At 43.2% G+C, this 21,412-nt stretch overlaps 1 protein-coding gene across 1 annotated transcript in view; it reads right to left on the reverse strand.

The window, feature by feature from the left end:
* Positions 1–700: 700 nt before the first annotated feature.
* Positions 701–21,412, reverse strand: part of BLOC1S1 (biogenesis of lysosomal organelles complex 1 subunit 1) — a 28,180-nt gene continuing 7,468 nt past the window's right edge. Inside the window, exons 3-4 of the mRNA XM_068265187.1 lie at positions 11,061–11,193; positions 701–1,197 (exon numbers count right to left, since the gene is read on the reverse strand). Coding sequence (XP_068121288.1) covers positions 1,087–1,197; positions 11,061–11,193 — 244 coding nt within the window. The 3' untranslated portion in view covers positions 701–1,086. The remainder of the gene's footprint in view (positions 1,198–11,060; positions 11,194–21,412) is intronic.

Below are 21,412 nucleotides of genomic sequence, written 5' to 3' on the forward strand. Positions count from 1 at the left end.
TGGCTACCTGCATGTGCACCAGTGTGATTACACAGCACAGCGTGGTGCTAAAGGCAATCAAAGTGTCAGACTTGTCTGATCCAAGCAGCCTGACACTGTGCCAGACTAGATCCAGCAGCAGCGCAGACATTGGGGAACCCAAATGCTCCCACATAATATTTGCACAATTTATTTCACATGTTTAGGCACTAATTACTACTTGTTTATACAGGCAGAGTCTGTATTTTGAAGTTTCAGATCATAAAAGCGTACCTTGAACTACAGCTGAATTGCAACATGCTATCTAAACACTTGTTGCATTTTCAGAACTCTTCAAAGTAAATTCAAAGGCCAATAATAGGCTACAAGTAAAAATAGTGCAGCACCCTGCACGTCTTACCTGATAGAGCTGCTATTTTATTTAGTGTAATAGTGTGCCGTCTCCTCTTTTCCTCGATGCCTTTCATTGAGTTCTGCAGCTTCTGGCCACTTAGGGCTCCCATTCAATAACACTAGGAAGCACTGTGCGTGCTCATTCCACCTAGTGATAATCTATGGGAGGTTCTGACCACACTAGGAAATAGCAATCACAATGCATTTGCTATTACCAGTGTTAAACAGGTCTTATTATTTTAAGAGAATAACTTAAGCATAGCGAAGTAATCAGTGTACTGTGACCCTAATTAATTACTTTTCTGTTACAAAAACTGAACACTTTCCACAGCATTTACTATTCTTTTATTTCCAAAAGCTTAAAGGCTTAGTTAGTACCACCGAATGTACCTTTCATGAGATGCTACACAAAACACCCCAATTATTCCTCAGTCTGAACATACAAAATTACAAAATCACAATAAGCATATCAAGTTCTGTGTCCGCTTCAATGCACTGTACAGTATTAACAGTATTTGTATCATGGAGCCTGGTAACCATTATACCATGATTACAGGCTGCCAAAGTATGAACTGGATTCATCCTGAAGAGTATTAGCATACATGTCTCACTGCCATTGTACTGACGAAACTTCAAATGTTTTCAAACACATTGTAATGAATACTACTGAGGTGAATTCCCCAGATCCAGTGTCCCACAATTCAGTGCTGCAGATCAGGAGGCAGAAGGCTGCAGCTGACCTTTATACACATAATCCAAAGCTGTGGCAACTATCCGCATGTCTTTCTCAATACTACGGGCCCAGTTCTCGACATCACCAATCTCCTACAGGGAAAGTGAAAAGAACAAAAATATGGTTAGCCAGGATGCAATACTTTTGCTTAAAGAGACTCTGAAGCCTCTTTAAAAAAAAAAAAAATCAGTTTTTAGCTCTTATTTATGTTAAGGATCTATGCCTGACCTAAATGCCACTGTCCCGTGGCTGAACTAGGGTTTTATCACCCTCAAATCCTAGGGCAAAAATCCACGACTTTCTTGGTCATGGATTTTGCTGCCCAGGGAGGCAGAGCTTATCACTGTAGCTCTGCCTCCATTCATGTCAATCCACTGTGGATCTCCACCTCTCCCCACCCGTCAGTGAAAGAAGACAGAGGGGTGGGCGGAGGCGGCGATCAGTGGGGATTGATGCGAGGAGAGGCAGAGCTACTGCAGAAAGCTCTGCCTCCTCTAGGAAATGGTCCCCCTTTTTTGCCCTGGGGATTTGAGGGGGATAAAACCCTCGTTCAGCCGCGGGATAGCTGAGTTTTAGGTCGGGCATAGATCCTTCACATAAATAAGAACTAAAAAATGATTTTTAAAGAGGCTTCAGAGTCTCTTTAAAATGTGAATTATCAGAATCAGAATCAGTTTTATTTCGCCAAGTACAGCAAGAGCCATAATCGGAATTATTTGTGGTACACATATACATTGTATATATTTATATATATATATATATATAATCATCTGTTTTGGGATTTTAGCTCATCAGATAGGGATCATACTAAAGAAGGTAACAAAACATCAACCAATCAGGTTTTAGGGTTAAAAATAAAAGTAATCAGAGTTATTTCAGCCACAGAGTTTAGAACAACACGCGCCTCACAAGCATTCAATGGATAATAGAGTCACACAAGAAACAATGCACTCTGCTTGTGTACCAACCCTCACCTCCGATTATCTCTAGGGTCACTAGCTTGCAACCTCATCCTGTGAGACTTTGGCATCCACCAGCTTTACTAGTTCATGACCGAGTGACACTTTCTGACACTGATTGGTTCAGATCCCTACTGGATCCGCGGTATTCCCTCCAGCACTCAGCAGCCTCACTGCTGCCCAGACCGTACAGCAACGCCTCTGCTGCATAGCCAATTACTTCCTGTCAGATGTAGATTCTTAGGAAATAAATATAGCAGCCTCCATATCCCTCACTTTAGTTGTCCTTTAAAAGGGATCCTGTAATAAGAAGGATATCGAGGCTGCCATATTTATACCATTTACTTTTGTACTATGAGAATTACTTGGCTATCCTGATCTTTTTGGCTTCAGCAGTTTCCGAATCACACATATTAAAGGGAATGTCCGCTGAAGTTTAAAAAAAAAAAAAAAAATCTACTTACCCGGGGCTTCCTCCAGCCCCTGGCAGCCGCCCTGTGCCCTCGCCGCAAAACCGCATCCAGCCGGAGGCCTGGGAGTCCCCTCCTATTCAGATGCAGACCTCGCCAGGTCGGCATCTACTGCACCTGCATAAGAGCCTCTCGCAGTCGCGCTAACGTCATCTGGAGTGTTCTGTGCAAACCGCTGGATGCGGAGCTGCGGTGAGGGCACAGGACAGCTGCCAGGGGCTGGAGGAAGCCTCGAGAAAGTAGATTTTTTTTTTAAACTTCCTCGCATGTTTCCTTTAAGAATGAATTTGATTTGTGTGGTTAACCTTTAGCAAGCTTACCTGATAGGCAGAGGATCAGTAGGGCAGCCAGTGTACCTGGCACAAGGGTTACGGTACCTGTTTTTAATCTGTCCATGTATTCGTGACCTTATTTTATTTCATCTCCCACTCCCTCCATTATCTTCAATCCAATATTCCCCTCAGGTTAAGACAACCTTGATTTATTTTCTCAGGGCTCGTTTCCACTATTGCGGTGCGGAATCGCCTGGATTCCACCGCTGATGAAATCGCATGCGGATGTGATTCCGCATGCGTTTTTTGCCGCAAATTCACATGCAAATTCACATAGGTGAGGGTATATGCGATTTTAACCATGTCCCTGCCTGTGTGAATTTACATTGGTACCTATGTGAATTCGCATGCGAATTCGCAGCAAAAAACGCATGGGGAAAACGTATGCGATTTCCCTATTAAATACATTGTGTGCGATTTGCCTGCATTCCACACGCAGGCGAATTCTGCAGGGTATTCCGTGCAGATTTTCTCTGCACAATAAAACGCTCCCGCAGACGCATAAGTGGAAACAGGCCCATTCACTTATATTGTCTATGCGAATCCGCATATGCAAGACGCATGCGGATTCGCGATAGTGGAAACGGGGCCTTAGTGGAAATATCAGGAATTAAGATCAGTTAGGCCTGGAACCCACTAGAAAGCGCAAAGCACAGTTGCTAGCGATTTGTGATAGCATTTTGCTGGGAGCGGTTTCCCAGCTCCTATACAATACATTAGAATGGAAACGCTCCCAAAATGCTGTATGTCCTGCGAGTGCGTTTTGCCTAATCGCAATCGCTCTAGTGAAATCTGTCCCATCCATTTACATTGGCAGAGCATTTAGGGAAATGGCTAGCGATTGACAGCAATCCGTAAACGCCAGAGCCAGGACAAGGTCCTCCAGCACTGATTGCTATTAGACTATGGAGGTACCCCAGGGCCCCCAACACCTTAATCTCTAGTTATCTGGCTTGCAGTCACTGCCATGTATCCCTTTTCTTATTCCTCTCTGCTTCAAAATACAATAGGAGAATGATAGCTGAGTTTGTTGTGCACCCCCTCCTACACTGCGCCCTGAGGCTGGAGCCTCTCTCACCTCTGCCTCTGCCCTGCTAAACGCTCCCAAAAAAAAAAAATGTACTAGTGAGTTACAGCCCTTATAGGGGATTGCACTTTTGTTATTAAGAAGACATGGTAAGAAGTGCTAAAGAAGCTAATCTTGTTGGGAACTTAAAGATTACCATTCTCTGAAGATAAAGGGGTTTTATTGTAATGTTTATTTTAGTGGCACCTTTGGACCTTAATCAGTATCATTTAACTGATACTGTTTTAACGAATTTGCTTTTGCAGAGTGAATGTTGCAGGCTTCTTTTTAATTACTTCCGACTGCGTATATGCATTTCCAATTGCATCCACTAGGTGGCAGCATTGTTGTATACAAGAAAATTCAAGCTATATAGGTATTTAATAAATACTTGCAAGCAGATATTTACAAAAAAAAACACCACTATGTTTTATTCTGTTTATTAAAAATAAAAAAAGCCCTGTAAACTGGGGGAGGGGAAGGCGGTGCAGAAATTAGGTTTGATGTTGAGCTATGATCACGGTCTTTATAAAAAAAATAAAAAAAAACTAAAGCAAACCTATAGCACATTATTGTAGCCATTGAAGGTTATATTGTATATATTACACATCTGTGCAACCTAGTGCTGCTTCAGAGCCATGAAAAAGAAGCCTATGACATTTTATGCTTGTTTGGGCAGTGGCCCCCTTACTGCATATTACATTTTCACCCCTCTGCCTATCTATATCATTATTCCTACAAGGTTGGCCACTGAGATTCTTATAATTTTAAGGTGAGGCAAATTTTATATTCATTTTACTCAAATTTATGTAAAGTGGAAATGGACCGTCAATTGTAGTTGATTGTTTTGATTGGTCCATTTCCAAGCTGCATACATCTTTACAAAATCAACATAGAATTTGAATCAGCTTAAAGTTATTGACATCTCACTGCCCCGTTCTGCATTTTTTGTTCAGAATAGTGCTTACTATTGTTCATAAAAAAAAAAAAGTAAAAACAAATAGAAAAAACATGGCAGAGTCACTTCTCCACCCACCATTATTCTATAATACAGTGGGTTGCAAAAGTATTTGGCCCCCTTGAAGTTTTCCACATTTTGTGACATTACCGCCACAAACATGCATCAATTTTATTGGAATTCCATGTGAAAGACCAATACAAAGTGGTGTACATGTGAGAAGTGGATCGAAAATCATACATCATTCCAAACATTTTTTACAAATAAATAACTGGAAAGTGGGGTGTGCGTAATTATTCGGCCCCCTGAGTCAAGACTTTGTAGAACCACCTTTTGCTGCAATTACAGCTGCCAGTCTTTTAGGGTATGTCTCAACCAGCTTTGCACATCTAGAGACTGAAATCCTTGCCCATTCTTCTTTGCAAAACAGCTCCAGCTCAGTCAGATTAGATGGACAGCGTTTGTGAACAGCAGTTTTCAGATCTTGCCACAGATTCTCGATTGGATTTAATCTGGACTTTGACTGGGCCATTCTAACACATGGATATGTTTTGTTTTAAACCATTCCATTGTTGCCCTGGCTTTATGTTTAGGGTCATTGTCCTGCTGGAAGGTGAACCTCCACCCCAGTCTCAAGTCTTTTGCAGTCTCCAAGAGATTTTCTTCCAAGTTTGCCCTGTATTTGGCTCCATCCATCTTCCCATCAACTCTGACCAGCTTCCCTGTCCCTGCTGAAGAGATGCACCCGAGCATGATGCTGCCACCACCATATTTGACAGCGGGGATGGTGTGTTCAGAGTGATGTGCAGTGTTAGTTTTCTGCCACACATAGCATTTTGCATTTTGGCCCAAAAGTTCAATTTTGGTCTCATCTGACCAGAGCACCTTCTTCCACATGGTTGCTGTGTCCCCCACATGGCTTGTGGCAAACTGCAAATGGGACTTCTTATGCTTTCTGTTAACAATGCCTTTCTTCTTGACACTCTTCCATAAAGTCCAAGGCTAAGTGGGAAGCGGCGCTAGTGGGTTTTCTAAGCTGCAATATTCCAAAAGGGGATTCCACAAACCTTTTAATTGAATAAATGTAAAAAGAAGGAACATGCGCTTCTAAAATATCAACTACTTTTAATCAGATACTCAGATAAATCAATAAATCGATAAAAATGTATCTAAAAGGATCCTATACTCATAAAAGCAATCCACAATCATACCTCCATACCATCCACACAGTCATACACAGTGCGTGACCTGCCGCATATAGCCTTCCAGCACCAGGAAAACTTTGGTTAATTTCCAAGATGCAGTTCACTTTTGTTTGAAAGAAACTCAGGTTGCAACGTTACAACGACCATAAGCATTCAGGTCCTTCAGACAAAAAGATTCAATGTGTCCATAGGAGAGTTTTATATGCTGTCCACCGTTATAAATAGAACTCTAGGATTAGTCCTCCCAAGGTTGTACTGATGATCTATTTTATGCCTCTTGGCTATGTACAAGATTGCTCATAACATTGATCCACTCAAGGTACCTTAAGTTAGATGATCGAGTCGAGTGGCGTGAACGAATGGTGGACGTCATTTCCGGTTTTAGCTGAATGAGAGTGTTGTAGTCACTGTAGTAAATTTTTATCGATTTATTGATTTATCTGAGTATCTGATTAAAAGTAGTTGATATTTTAGAAGCGCATGTTCCTTCTTTTTACACTCTTCCATAAAGGCCAACTTTGTACAGTGCATGACTAATAGTTGTCCTATGGACAGAGTCTCCCACCTCAGCTGTAGATCTCTGCAGCTCGTCCAGAGTCACCATGGGCCTCTTGACTGCATTTATGATCAGCGCTCTCCTTGTTCGGCCTGTGAGTTTAGGTGGATGGCCTTGTCTTGGTAGGTTTACAGTTGTGCTCCGCTTGAACAGTGCTCTGTGGGAAGTTCAAGGCTTTGGAGATCTTTTTGTAGCCTAAGCCTGCTTTAAATTTCTCAATAACTTGATCCCTGACCAATATTCTCTTAGACAACTTCTGAGGCCCTCACAGAGCAGCTGTATTTGTACTGACATTAGATTACACACAGGTGCACTCTAGTCATTAGCACTCATCAGGCAATGTCTATAGGCAACTGACTGCACTCAGATCAAAGGGGGCCGAATAATTATGCACACACCACTTTGCAGTTATTTGTACAAAATGTTTGGAATCATGTATGATTTTCGTTCCACTTCTCATGTGTACACCACTTTGTATTGGTCTTTCATGTGGAATTCCAATAAAATTGATTCATGTTTGTGGCAGTAATGTGACAAAATGTGGAAAACTTTAAGGGGGCCGAATACTTTTGCAACCCACTGTAAAAACAACAACAACAAAATCTCCATTGCGCTTTTCTCCTGAAAGACTCAAAGCACCAGAGCTGCAGCCACTAGGCCACGCTCTGTAGGCAGTAGCAGTGTTAGGGAGTCTAGCCCAAGATCTCCTCACTGAATAGGTGTTGGCTTACTGAACAGGCAGAGCCAAGATTCAAACCCAGGTCTCCTGTATCAGAGGTAGAGCCCCCAAACAGTACACTAACTACAAATGAACATCAATCAATTAATAAATAATTGGAGCTTATTGATAAACAAGTGCACAAGTGATTTGTGCAAAAAAAACAAAAAAACATTTCTTAATAAAGGTATAGATAAGGACTAGATCTTCAGGTGACATCAGGGAACTCAGGCTAGACTCTCGGCGGAGATGGTTCTAAGCATTTGCCACATTCAAAGCATCATCTAAACTCTAGAGAGTGTGTACCTAGCTTTCTAATAACTTCGGCAGAATCAACCATTATAGAGGAAATTCGTTTGAACCTGAACCTAGGACACTAGCATTACAAAAGGAAAAGGGAAAACCTCTTAGCTACTATGTTGCCATCTATTAAAGGGACACTTAAGTCAAACAAAATAAATGAGTTTTACTCACCTGTGGCTTCCAATAGCCCCCTGCAGCTGTCCGTGCCCTCGCAGTCTCCCTCCGATCCTCCTGGCCCCGCCGGCAGCCACTTCCTGTTTCGGTGACAGGAGCTGACAGGCTGGGGACGCAAGTGATTCTTCGCGTTCCTGGCCACAATAGCGCTATCTATGCTGCCATAGCATATATCATATACCATATAGCAGCATAGAGGGTGCTAATGTGTCTGGGAACGCGAAGAATCACTCGCATCCCCAGCCTGTCAGCTCCTGTCACCGAAACAGGAAGTGGCTGCCGGCGGGGCCAGGAGGATCGGAGGGAGACTGCGAGGGCAGCGGAGAGCTTCAGGGGGCTATTGGAAGCCCTAGGTGAGTAAAACTCATTTTTTTTGTTTGACTTAAGTGTCCCTTTAAGGTAGGAATCTGTTGTGGTGATGAACACTATGTCATTACTAAAGTTGGGCTGTAAAAAACAGCCAAGGCAGAAGGCCTGAAGAGTCTATCTGTACGTTATCAGAGCATCGCACAACAGCTCATTATAATATTTCCCCCTCAATCGTGGCTATGCAAATTATAGCCAACTAAGGAATGACTAATCCAAAGTACAAGAACATAAGACAGAGGTGTGGCCAAGGACAGGCCATTGGCTGTGCAGGCAGCAGACTGAGGAGGTTAAAATTACCAAGAAATAAGGACCAGGCTGCACTGAGTATGTAGATTACACACAGTTGTAATTGAAAAAGCAGAATATAGGAACAGAATTTAAAAACAGGAACAGGCATTACAACTAAAGTTGGAGAGACCTCTTTACTTATTTACTCCATGCTAATTATTAGCATCCTGGAAGATGCTGGAAGTCCAGTTCCATTATCAGTCAGCAAATGGCATGCATCCACACTAAAAAAAAATGGCTTCTTTATGATAGAGCATGTAGAAAGCAACACAAGGCACTGAAGACTGGAGGTGACCCAACCAGCAAGGCACTGCTCCCACTATTGCACAAAATGGACATTTTATTTTGTCCTTTTTGCCTCATTGGAAAACTGACAGTAGATAGATCCTATAGTTATTATAGTGTCAGTTACAGTAAGCGGAACAGAAAACTGGAACCTGCACCATAATCCCCAGACAGCGGATGCATCTGCTCCAGACTCCAACCGACCACAATGGGCCATTGGAGTGGACACCACACTGTGCACTTTCCCTGGCCTTTGGAAATCTGGCTCTAGGGGAAACCGAGCATATTGAGTTAGAGGGGACCACAGCAGCTGGAAATGTGACACCTGAAGCAGGAATGGCCTTTAGGCGAGTCAGAGCAGAGGCCACTGGAGGCGTGGACACGGTAGTCATAGCACTCTCCCTGCAGAAACAACAGGTTACATAGCATAGCTGTGACTATTGCAACAACCTGTGTCCTTTCCCCAACTTCTGCCATGTCTCCAGTAGCCTCTGCTCTGACCTGTTCATTTCAATAATAAAAAGGTTTTCAACTGCTTGTTTAAAAATCTGAGCTGTAAATATCTAGGTGAAGGTTTTACACTAGGCAAATATTTGTGGCTCAGATCATTTCAGCCTCCATCCAATCACTGCAGTCAGTGTGTCTGGTTCCCAGAGTCTACTCATTATAATCAGACATTGCAGTATGCTTATGACAGATATGTAGTCTGTGTCAAGTGACAGAAGACAGCTCTGGGGACAAGACGACATTGTTTTAAAGAGAGTCTGAAGCGAGAATAAATCTCGCTTCAGACCTCATAGATAGCAGGGGCATGTGTGCCCCTGCTAAAACGCCGCTATCCCGCGGCTTAACGGGGGTCCCTTCACCCCCAAATCCCCTCTGAGCAGCCGGGGAGCGCTTCCGCATTGGGGCAGGGCTAACCGCCGCAGCCCTGCCTCATGCGTGTCTATTAGACGCGTACCTCCGCCTCTCCCCCGCCCCTCTCAGTCTTCCTTCACTGAGAGGGGCGGGGGAGAGGCGGCGATGCGCGTCTGATAGACGCGACTAGAGGCAGGGCTGCAGCCGTTAGCTCTGCCTCCAGGAAGAAAAAATTTCACGACCAAGTTTTGCGGGGGTAGGTTTGGGGGTGAAGGGACCCCCGTTTAGCCGCGGGATAGCGGCATTTTAGCAGGGGCACACATGCCCCTGCTAACTATGAGCTCTGAAGCGAGATTTATTCTCGCTTCAGAGTCTCTTTAAGTATAGCTTGGATTATGACTGTCGGGTTCTTATGAAAACAAAAAGTTACAGATACCAGATACTTTAAAGGTGTATTTAAAGGACAGGTGAGGTAAATGGGTCGGCATCCTCTGTGCTTGTGTGGACACGTCATCAGGAGTGTACTCAGCCTGAATATGCACGTGCATGGGCAGAAGATGCTGACCCATCTGGGGTCGGTGAACCTTCAGAGGCTGCCAGTGGGAGACAAAACACCAGAGCTGCGGCGAGGGACACGTGTGACTTTTAGGGGTTGGAAGAAGCCCCAGATTTATTTAAATTCATTTACCTCGCTTGTCCTTTAACCTTTTGGGGACCGCCTATAATAAATCCTACGCCGCACTTGTGGCTGTTCTATGGCGTAGAATTTACGCCGCCTGCCATTTCCGCTCCCAGCGCGACCGTGCGCATTCAAGAGGGGAGATTAAGCTGTCATATGACAGCTGACATCTTCCCTCAGTGACCAAGAGCTATCACAGTGTCAGGGGGGTAGGAAGAGGATCCACTCACCTTCCTGCCGTTACCCCAGTGATTGGTGCTCTGGCCGGCATCCCCGCTCGCTGTGACATAAGTCCCGGGTAGCGGATTGATGGTATCATCAAGCCGCGGCTCGGTCCTTAGCGGCAGTATGAGCAGGGATGCCGGCGAGAGGGGAGGTGTCCACAGCGGCTCATCGCTGGAGCATGGGAGGTGAGTAAAGGCTGCCAGCTACAGGGGGTACACCTGGCCACACTTAGGACGCCATGCCCAGCAAGCTCTAACAGGGACCCAGCTGCCTGACCCCCCCCCCCCCCCCATGCAAAAACACCTGGTTCTTAATGGGGGTTAGGCAGCCAGTCCCAAGAGGGTTAAGCTATGAAGTAAAAAAGCGAAGTAAATATATATTTGTGTGTGCTTTCATACTAGGCAAAGGAACATCCATTTGTCGTGCTATATTGCAGGAAAACTAAACTTTGCTTTTGAATAAAATAGAATGTGGTTATCCAAATGCTGCATTACTGAAGCGAGAGCTCACCTTCAGAGCCTGATTAAAGTTTTCCACAAGAGTGATCCACTGTGTTGTCTGCTTTGCAAACTGTGCGGCCTGTATCTGCAAGGTCTTCACTTCATGGTCCAGTTTCCTCTGGTTCACATAGGCCTGTGCCACGCTACAAAGAGAAAAATAAAGCAACAGCTTTACATTCCGAATTTTTTTTTTTTTTACTAATGTGAAAGTTTCAGCAGCAGAACACTACTGCATGTAAATAATGGCTTAAAAATCACATCTTCCACCCACATGTATTATTAGCTGCTCAGAGCAAAACGTAAACTTTTGCCCACCCAGGCACAGTTCTTAACAGGGCTGTGGAGTCGGAGTCGGGCAATTTTGGGTGCCTGGAGTCGGAGTCGGGAAAAAATGCACCGACTCCGACTCCTAATGAATTTGTAACTGTAATTAAAATAGAAAATATGATAAAATGTTCTATTTCTCAGATAATAGTCATTAAAAATAATGTATATATACAGTAATAGCTATGCTTAGTCCACAAAAATAAAACAAACCAATCAAAATTAGTTACTTGTGCTGCTTCAATAAAGCAGTCCCCGTATTTTTAAGGTCAGATATACATATCTGATTGTGACTGTATGTATGATGTGTACACAGGAATCTCTTATATATACTAAATAACATCTATGCTGTAAGAATAAAGCCTGATGTGTAGCTGTGTCACTAATAGAGATGGTCAACGAGATGGAAATAATTCTGCATTGATGCTGATTTATGCAAATGTATGCACTCCCTTTGCTGATGAAATCAAATAATTTGATGTGTTATTAAAATTTGGTTTGGTGACTACAAATTAAAGGGTAACTGAGACGGATGAAAAGTAAAGTTTTATACATACCTGGGGCTTCCTCCAGCCCCCTTCAGGCTAATCAGTGCCTCGCTGTCCTCCACCACCCGGATCTTCTGCTATGAGTCCTGGTAATTCAGCCAGTCAGCGCTGTCCGGCCGCATGCCGCTCCCACAGCCAGGAGCATTCTGCACCTACGCAATAGTGCTGCACAGGTGTAGTATGCTCCTGGCGGCGGAGTGTGTGCATGCGCACTACGCCTGACTGGCTCAAGTACCTGGACTCATAGCAGAAGATCCAGGTGGTGGAGGAGGACAACGAGGGACTGATTATCCTGAAGGCAGCTGGAGGAAGCCCCAGGTATGTATAAAACTTTAATTTCATCTGTCTCAGATTTACTTTGTTACACAGTAGTACTATACTCTACATATGCACTCCCCACAGAGCTGCAGGGAATCCACTGAGAATGCTGTGCACATTGAACACAGAGGTGTTGTCTGTTTACAATCTCCTCATTCCCCTGCAGAGTACCTGCACATCATTCTTACATGTACCCACACTTACATTGCCTAGGGCCTGATAGATGTTCTTTGTTCCGGTTTGTACCTTTTACAAGTACTCTTACCAAGGACTAGTTTTAGTCTAAAGGGAATAAATATAGTAGTCTACATATCCTTCTCACTTCAGTTGTCTTGTAAAATTCCTAAGCGTTGGCAGTTAAGAGACGAATTTCATGTTACATACTTTTAATCAACAAAATTGTAATATGCAAATTAGAGGAGTCGGAGTCGTGGAGTCGGTGGAATCCTAAACTGAGGAGTCGGAGTCGGTGGATTTTTGGACCGACTCCACAGCCCTGGTTCTTAAGCCCCCTCTACACCATTCAATTCCAGGCACGATCAATCAAATTCGATTAAATCGATTAAATCCGACATGTCCGATCGGGATTCGATCGATCGTGTGACCGATTTGCATTGAAAATTAGCCAAAATCAATCACACGATCGATCGCGTCTGGAATTGAATGGTGTAGAGGGGGTTTTCTATTTTCTATTATGAGATGGATGGGGAAGGATGCACATGCAAAATAAAATCAGGAATGCCATGTTTATTTTCTAAACTGAGCTGATCTTGTGCCAGCCATCTCTTCAACCACTGTCCCCAACATCAGCCATCTCTAAATCTCTGATTCCTTGCAATTTATCTAGTTGTCCCAGAGGACAAGTATAAGTACTGCATTCAAACTAAATGCCTATAATATGTACCCGAGAGCCCAAAAATACAGGGCTGTGGAGTCGGTACAAAAATCTTCTGACTCCAACTCCTCAGTTTATGAAACCACCAACTCCAGGTACCCAAAATGGATCCGACTCCTTAGTCTAATACTTACCAGGGCTGTGGATTTTGTACAAAATCATCCGACTCTGGTTCACCCAAAATTGCTCCGACTCCTCGACTCTGACTCCATCTCCACAGTCCTGCAAAAATACTTGTGTGACTGGAAAGAAACAACAGCTTAACCATGGTGGAGACTCTCTGCTCCCTCTGAACTGCTATTCATTCCTGTAGATGAAGTTGAGGATCCTGGTAGGTGAGTATAAGGGGTGTTTTAAGGTGGAGGGCTCACTTCTGTTCCTGGCACTACCATAGCCTGCAGTGTTCATTGTAGCTGTGGTGTGCTTAGAATCAGCACACTCGGAAATAGATTTGTCGGGAGCAGTGGAACCTATTACGATTTAAAAGTGACGGTAATACGATTGGCAAGGGGGCGTCACATCTTTTATTAGTAAGTAGGAGAAGTGTAGTGTTAGGTGTAAGGGTAGGAGGATTAGTGTTAGATGTAGGGGCAGGAAGGTTAGTGTTAGGCGAAGAGGTAGGAAGATTAGTGTTAGAATTTGCGCCAATTATGTTAGTGTAGGTAGAGCAGTATTGAGTACCAGTAGTCGGAGGGACAGTGTTAGGTGTAATGGGAGCAGGAGAGTGTTAGGATCATCAGTAGTAGGAGGGATAGTGTTAGGTGTAATGGGAGCAGTAAAGTGTTAGTGTTAGGATCATCAGTGGTAGGAGGGATAGTGTTAGGTGTAATGGGAGCAGTAGAGTGTTAGGATCATCAGTAGTAGGAGGGATAGTGTTAGATGTAATGGGAGCAGGAGAGTGTTAGGATCATCAGTAGTAGGAGGGATAGTGTTAGGTGTAATGGGAGCAGGAGAGTGTTAGGATCATCAGTAGTAGGAGGGATAGTGTTAGGTGTAATGGGAGCAGTAGAGTGTTAGGATCATCAGTAGTAGGAGGGGTAGTGTTAGGTGTAATGGGAGCAGGAGAGTGTTAGGATCATCATTAGTAGGAGGGATAGTGTTAGATGTAATGGGAGCAGGAGAGTGTTAGGATCATCAGTAGGAGGAGGAATAGTGTTAGGGCTCGTTCCCACTATCGCGAATCTGCATGCGTCCAACGCATGCAGATCCACACATGTAATGCAAGTGGATGGGCCTGTTTCCACTGTAGCGTTGTTGAGGTGCGTTTTTTTCAGCGGTAAAAAAACGCACAAAAGAGCCAACGATTTCGCCTGCGTCGGGAATCTGTGCGAATCGCCGCTAATGTATTTAATAGTAAAAACGCATGCGTTTGTTACATGCGTTTTTACCCGCGATTTCGCGTGCGATTTCGCACCTTTTTCAATTTTATTTAGCCCTGGCAGTGTCATGGTTAATTTCGCATGGCACCCTGCCATGCGAAATCGCATGCGAAATCGCGGGTAAAAACGCATGCGGAAACGCATCCGCATGCGTTTTTACAAGCGTCGGAATGCGGCCGAAATCGCGTCGCAACAGTGGGAACGAGCCCTTAGGTGTAATGGGAACAGGAGTGTTTGTTTAGCAGGACTTGGAGGGCTAGTCTGAGAAAAGGGATCAAGATGAGTTTGATGTGAGCAAGTAACCTATTAATTGTATAATATCAAATTACCGATATTAATACAATTGGATACAGCTGGCACCAAACTCATTAGCATAGAAACTAAATGCAGGAGGAAAAAAAAAAAAAAGTATGGAATGATACCTGAAATATACTTTATTGTAACCAATATAGCTGTACATAATGGTTAAGCTTATAACTGTTGAAGGGAAAGAGGTTTGTGAAACTCTGTTAAAGTTCAAAAAATAATAAGAAGGCTTGAATAGTAGCGGTAAAGTACTTCTTAAACACCATACACAAATTATACTATTGACTTCTAAAGCCATCATGGATGAAAACCCAGCCAGTGACAACTCATGAATGCTTGGTGGTATGTACTATCCTAGGAATAGAGGGAGGAGAGGCAGGAGGCTCCCTGCAGGGACTGTGAACAAAGCAACTGGCTGAAATAGTCTGCTGAATCTAAGGCCCAGTGCACACCAAAACCGCTAGCAAATCCTCAAAACGCTAGAGGTTTTTGGAGCAGATTTCAGAGCGATTCTAGGCATGTTTAGAGACTTTTTTCTAAACATGCCTAGCATTTTTTGGAGCGTTTATGTGTAGCAGATTACAAATATGGTTACAGTAAAAGCTGTTACTGAACAGCTTCTGTAACAAAAACACCTGGAAAACTGCTCTGATCTAGTGTTTTCCAGAGCCATTTGAGCTTTTGCTATACTTTACATTGAAGCAGAAACGCTTCTGCAAACCGCAAAAGTGCTGCAGGCCCCATGTTTGCGGTTTGCTAAAAACCTCAAAACCGCTGGTGTTCACCATCCCATTGAAATACATTAGCCAAGCGTTTTCACAGGCGGAAGCGGTTTGGAAAACGCTACAAAAACCACTCAGTGTGCACCAGGCCTTATTGCTATATACGCTAAGCCCATCTTTCACTCCAGAAGACAGACGATGTATTTGCATTTACAGTCATCAGAGCGAAACAGTCTCTAACCGTTAGGGCCTGAACATTGTTGGTTTCAGTGCAGAAAGTACGGTAAATAAAAAAAATACTCAAACTAAGAGGTAATTTCATAAATGTAAAGAGAAAATAAACTAACCTACATCATAAAAAACCTTCCAATTTTACTCTTTATTAAGGATCAGTTTTCAAGCGCAATATTAAAATATATTGTAAATTTCAAATACCTGCAGCTCCAGTAGAAATAAGCTTAGCTACATTTTAAGTAAGGCAAAGTACAGTAATAGACTTTGCTGTAATTTCCTTCCTATTAGGCCTCACCCACTGGAAGATCCTACAGAAGCCTGCGACATCACGGAGACATTTCATTAAATGAACAGCATTCTAGGGTGTGGTCACTGGATTTGCTTATGCTTGGCTGGAGCTCTCTCTATTCAAACTTTGGCTTCCAAAAGAACTTAAAGAGACACTGAAGCGAAAAAAAATATATGATATAATGAATTGGTTGTGTACTATGAATAATTACTAGAAGATTAGCAGCAAAGAAAATATTCTCATATTTTTATTTTCAGGTATATAGTGTTTTTTCTAACATTGCATCACTCTATAATATGTCCAGATTACACAACACTCAGCATTCAAAATGAGTCTTTCAGAGCAGTCTGTGAAGTAATAAACTCTCCTCTGCTAGAGGAAAAGTAAACAGTTCAATTACAGTTGAGATAATAAAAGTCAGATAACAGCCCTCTCCACGGTCGGAGAGCTTAATAGCTTTTTTGCATAGAGATAACAACTGGAGTTTCTCAACTCTACCTGCACTGCAAACAATTAGACTGATGTATCTGATCTTAATGTTTTTTTTCTTAGCTGTACTACACATACAAATCATAATATCATTTTTTTTTCGCTTCAGTGTCTCTTTAAAAGGCGAAGTTGCAGCTTTATATATAATATTTCTATGCAGATCCATTTATACTTTTGGAAAAAAAACTAGACCAGATGTCACACCACTGTGACAACAGCGAATATAAACAACTATTATTTGTTTATATTCAAATGCAAGACTGAGAATAAAGGCAAAACTTTTCAACACCTTGGATTAATAATAACCAATAACCATCCCCTACAGGCCTGAAAGTCATGGCCAAAAAAAAAAAAATAAATAAAAAAAAAAAAAATTATTGGCATCACACACACTCTTTACGTGCATTTTCTCACAATGAGGAAACGCCCTCGCATGGACAGCCAATACTATTCAACAAATTGTTCACATTTTTATTTTCGTGTGGTAACAACGGACAGTCTGCTGCTTGTTTACAAACACCAATGCGCGTATTTTGCATATGAACATGCATGGTGTGCAGCAAAAAATGCTTGGAAAAAACTCTCTGCAAGTGTACTCCCTGCCATTCTGTTTTCTTAATATCTTGAAATCTACTCCCTCTCATCTCTGCCAGGGTGTAGATTTCAATATCTCGGCTCCTTGGTATCCCACCGCAATTGCACTTCTGCTGCAGCTACACTCAGCTGAGCCACATGCTCCGGTGTTTTCTTTCTTTATTTCTTTTAGCTCTTTTATCGCAGTGCACTTGTCATGTGAAAATTAGGAAGGATGAAAACAAATAAATGGTATTTTCTGAATGTACGACTAATTTTCCCCATAGAATGCCTATAAAATAGAATCATTTGGGGGGTGAGAGGGTATAACCAAGTATTTGTGGGTATGCTTAAATGCTCCCTCGAGATGTTAGAATCCTAGACTTGGTTGGCCACAGAGATTCCACATTGAGGGAGATCTATAACATGGTCAGAATGGATAATGGGCTGTGGAGCTTCCAGGTCAGGAGCTACCTTTCCAAACATAAGGATAATATAAGTAAAACCATAAATATTTATGAAAAGTGTTTTCTTCATTCGAGGGTGGGGAAGGGAATGACAGCAAATTTATATTTTTTTCTTGACAGTTGTCAAACTGATCCTCTACCTAAGTTCTGTAGAAGCTGGGAACAAGACCTAAATCATATCCAAAACTTGGATTGGGGAGCAGTATTCCAGGAAATTTGGACCCCCAGCTATACCTCATTTCAACTTGTTAATTATAAACTCATGACGAGATGGTACTTCACACCCTCTAAGATGGCTAAATTTAAAGGCGGAAATGGGAACTGTTGGAGATGTCTTACCGCGTTTGGTTCATATATGCATATGTGGTGGTCGTGCCCGGTTATACAGAACTTTTGGAGAGAGATAGGAGATTTCATTGGACTTCCTTCCCCTTTTCATCCCAGTACCGCTCTGTTGAGTTGCATGGAACCTGACAGCTTAAGACATGCAAATAAACTAGTAATCCCTGCAGCAATTGTAGCCAGGAAACTTATAGCAAAATCCTGGAAGAACCCCGAAGCTCCCAGTATGGAAGAGTGGATATGGATGATGTCAGATTTTTTGCAAGGTGGCGAGGGCAGTGTAGAAGATGCTGGCACCAACAAACAAATGGAGGAATGGAAAATTGCATGGGAAAAAATAAGTAACATATAATATGTAGTTAAGTATTTGAAGTGGAGGGGATGAGGAGAAAAGAACCAAATAACCACTATATTACCAACTGAAATTGTAAGGATAAATGGATGGATGAATGTGCAGATGCATGGATATATGTTGAAGTATAGAAGGCACTTAGATGAATGTGTATGAAAGGTGAAATAAGAGTAATTGCTTTGCTTCTCAGCTTAGATATGTGACTTGTTTGTGCATGAGGCCTGTCCCCTCCATTGGCTCGGTCCGGCCCTGATGGCTCATGCATGGAGGGCATGCCCATAAAATAAGTGGGTGGTCGGAAAGGGATATTAACCACTTAATGTTAAGATGGGTAGGTGGAGTTTTTTTTTTTTTTGCTGGTGTTTGTGTTTTTTTTGTTTTTTCTTACTTTCTTTTTTCTCTTTCTTACTATAATTAGTTTGCCCTGAGCCACTGGTGGAATATTTGATATATTGTAGTGATGATGGAGTGAGGGAGGGGGGGAGGAGAGGAAAGAAAATCAAACTATGATGCAGACCTGAGACCCACGTATGATGGCTTCACAGCTGTCACATGGTCATATCTGGGTCACATACCGGCTGAGTTTGAAGAAAAAAAAAAAAAAAAAGCATACCCATGAATACATGGTTATACCCCCTCACTTACCGGCCATGATGTAAAGCTTTCTACCCGCCCACAACCCCCCCAGTATAAATTGCATTAGGGTCGGCGACTTTCAGCAAAATCACCCTGTGACTCCAATGACGTGCTCACTCGTGCACAGATAGGCTGAGAGGAGGATGATGGAAGCCGGAGCATGTGCAGACTGCATTACCAGATTTCCGCTTCTGGGGGCACAGCGTGACCTTGCTGAGAGTCTCCAGCCCCATTGCAATTTACACCAGCTTGACTGGGGGGCAGAGAGCTTTACTTCACTGACAGTGTGTGAGAGGGTATAACCAAGTATTTGTGGGTATGCTTAAAGAGACTCTGTAACAACAAAAACCTCCCCTGGGGGGTACTCACCTCGGGTGGGGGAAGCCTCCGGATCCTAATGAGGCTTCCCACGCCGTCCTCTGTCCCACGGGGGTCTCGCCGCAGCCCTCCGAACAGCCGGCGACTGTGCCGACTGTCAGTTCAATATTTACCTTTGCTGGCTCCAGCGGGGGCGCTGTGGCGACTTTCGGCACGGAAATAGACGGAAATACCCGATCTCCGTCGGGTCCGCTCTACTGCGCAGGCGCCGGAAACTTGCGCCTGCGCAGTAGAGCAGACCCGACGGCGATCGGGTATTTCCGCCTACTTCGGCGCCGAGAGGCATCAGAGCGCCTGCGCAGGAGCCAGGAAGGTAAATATTGCGTCACCGCTGTACGGAGGGCTACAGCGAGACCCCCGAGGGACGCAGGACGGCGTGGGAAGCCTCATTAGGATCCTGAGGCTTCCCCCACCCGAGGTGAGTACCCCCCAGGGGCCGTTTTGTCGTTACAGTTCCTCTTTAAATGCTCAGGGTCCCTTTAAAGAGGGATTGTCAGCCACAAAATCAAATTCCATTTACTCACTGCTCTGTATTTAATATGCAGCCTGCCCCGTTTCGATGGCAGACGCACAAGATCAAATATTTGGGAGTATATATCTCCAACAATCACTCAGAGCTGTTCCAGCTTAACTTCCCACCGCTATTAACAAAAATTAAAAGTGACCTAGCAAGATGGAAATCTCTTTATTTATCTTGGTCCAGCAGAATATGTGTAATTAAGATGGATATCCTACCAAAATTATTATATGTTATGCAGGCCCTCCCAGTATGGCTATCTAGCATGTTCCTCAAAAAGATACATACCTCTTTTTTGCAATTCATATGGAATGGTAAACTACACAGAATTAATTGTAAATTACTAAGCAGACCTAAGATTGGAGGGGGAATGGGCCTGCCTGACATACAAACCTATTACCTAGCAGTTTTACTTACTCGAGTATTGGACTGGTTTCAAAGTAGAAACTCGAAACAGTGGGTTCTATTAGATTCCCTGTTTTCTGATATTGATCCCAGAGCTTTACTATGGTTAACGCCGCCCTCCAGACCCAAAAAAGAACTATTAGCTATAGGTCCCCAGGTGGTCTTGAGGGGATGGGACTTGGCCATCAAAAAACACAAAATATCAACCATTCCTGGTCCCCTCACATCTCTCTTAGACAACCCAAACTTAGCCATTGGCCTCAAGGCAAAATCTATATTAGGATGGAACAGGGAATTCTGGCCCCAGATTAGACACATCGCTGGCAACACTAAGATCAAAAATTGGGAGGACTTGGGTAACCAGGAAGACAAACTCCAGATTAATTGGTTTATGTGGAGACAGATCAGGCAATTTTTCAATTCACTAACTCCGCAGTCCAACATCCTCAGAAAACTTACTCCCTTTGAAACCCTATGTTCTCCCTCAGCCTCTACAGAACACAAGATCTCAATCCTATATTCTGAACTTATATGTTCAATTAGTACTTCACAATTACTCCACCTAACCGATAAATGGGACACAGAATTAGGTTATGCCCTAGATAACGAACAATGGGAAGATGTCTTTTCTGCATTACACAAGTCCTCTCTATATCAGCCGCCTTCCAAGAGCGCAATTATAGGCTATTCGCCAGGTGGTTTAGATGCCCATCTCAGACTGTAAAATATAACACTGAAAATACTGATACTTGCTGGAGATGTCAAAGAGAAGTCGGCTCCTACCTACACATCTGGTGGCAATGCCCTCAGATAAAACCTTTCTGGGAAACCATCTTCTCTATCAATGAGGCCCTATATCTAGAAAAACTCCCGTTCACCCCTGAAGTGGCTCTCTTCCATCTACTCCCTGGTGGGACCTCACAATTAAAAAAGAACCTGTCCAGTATCCTAATGATTATAGCTAAGCTACTTATTTCCCGCAACTGGAGAGGCCCCTTAGTCCCAACTCCCCTCCAAGTGTTCTTTGAGCTAAATGAGATTTGTAGACTTGAAGATCTTTTCTACAGTACCTACGAACGCAATGAAGCTTTTGTCAAAAAATGGGCAGTCTGGTATGACTATAGAGAGTCAGAGGGAGCCAAAACTCTACTCTCTAGCACTCAATATTAAAAGTCTGTTAATACTTCT

This window comes from Hyperolius riggenbachi, chromosome 2 (genome assembly GCF_040937935.1).
Source record: "Hyperolius riggenbachi isolate aHypRig1 chromosome 2, aHypRig1.pri, whole genome shotgun sequence".
Classification (NCBI taxonomy): Eukaryota; Metazoa; Chordata; class Amphibia; order Anura; family Hyperoliidae; genus Hyperolius; species Hyperolius riggenbachi.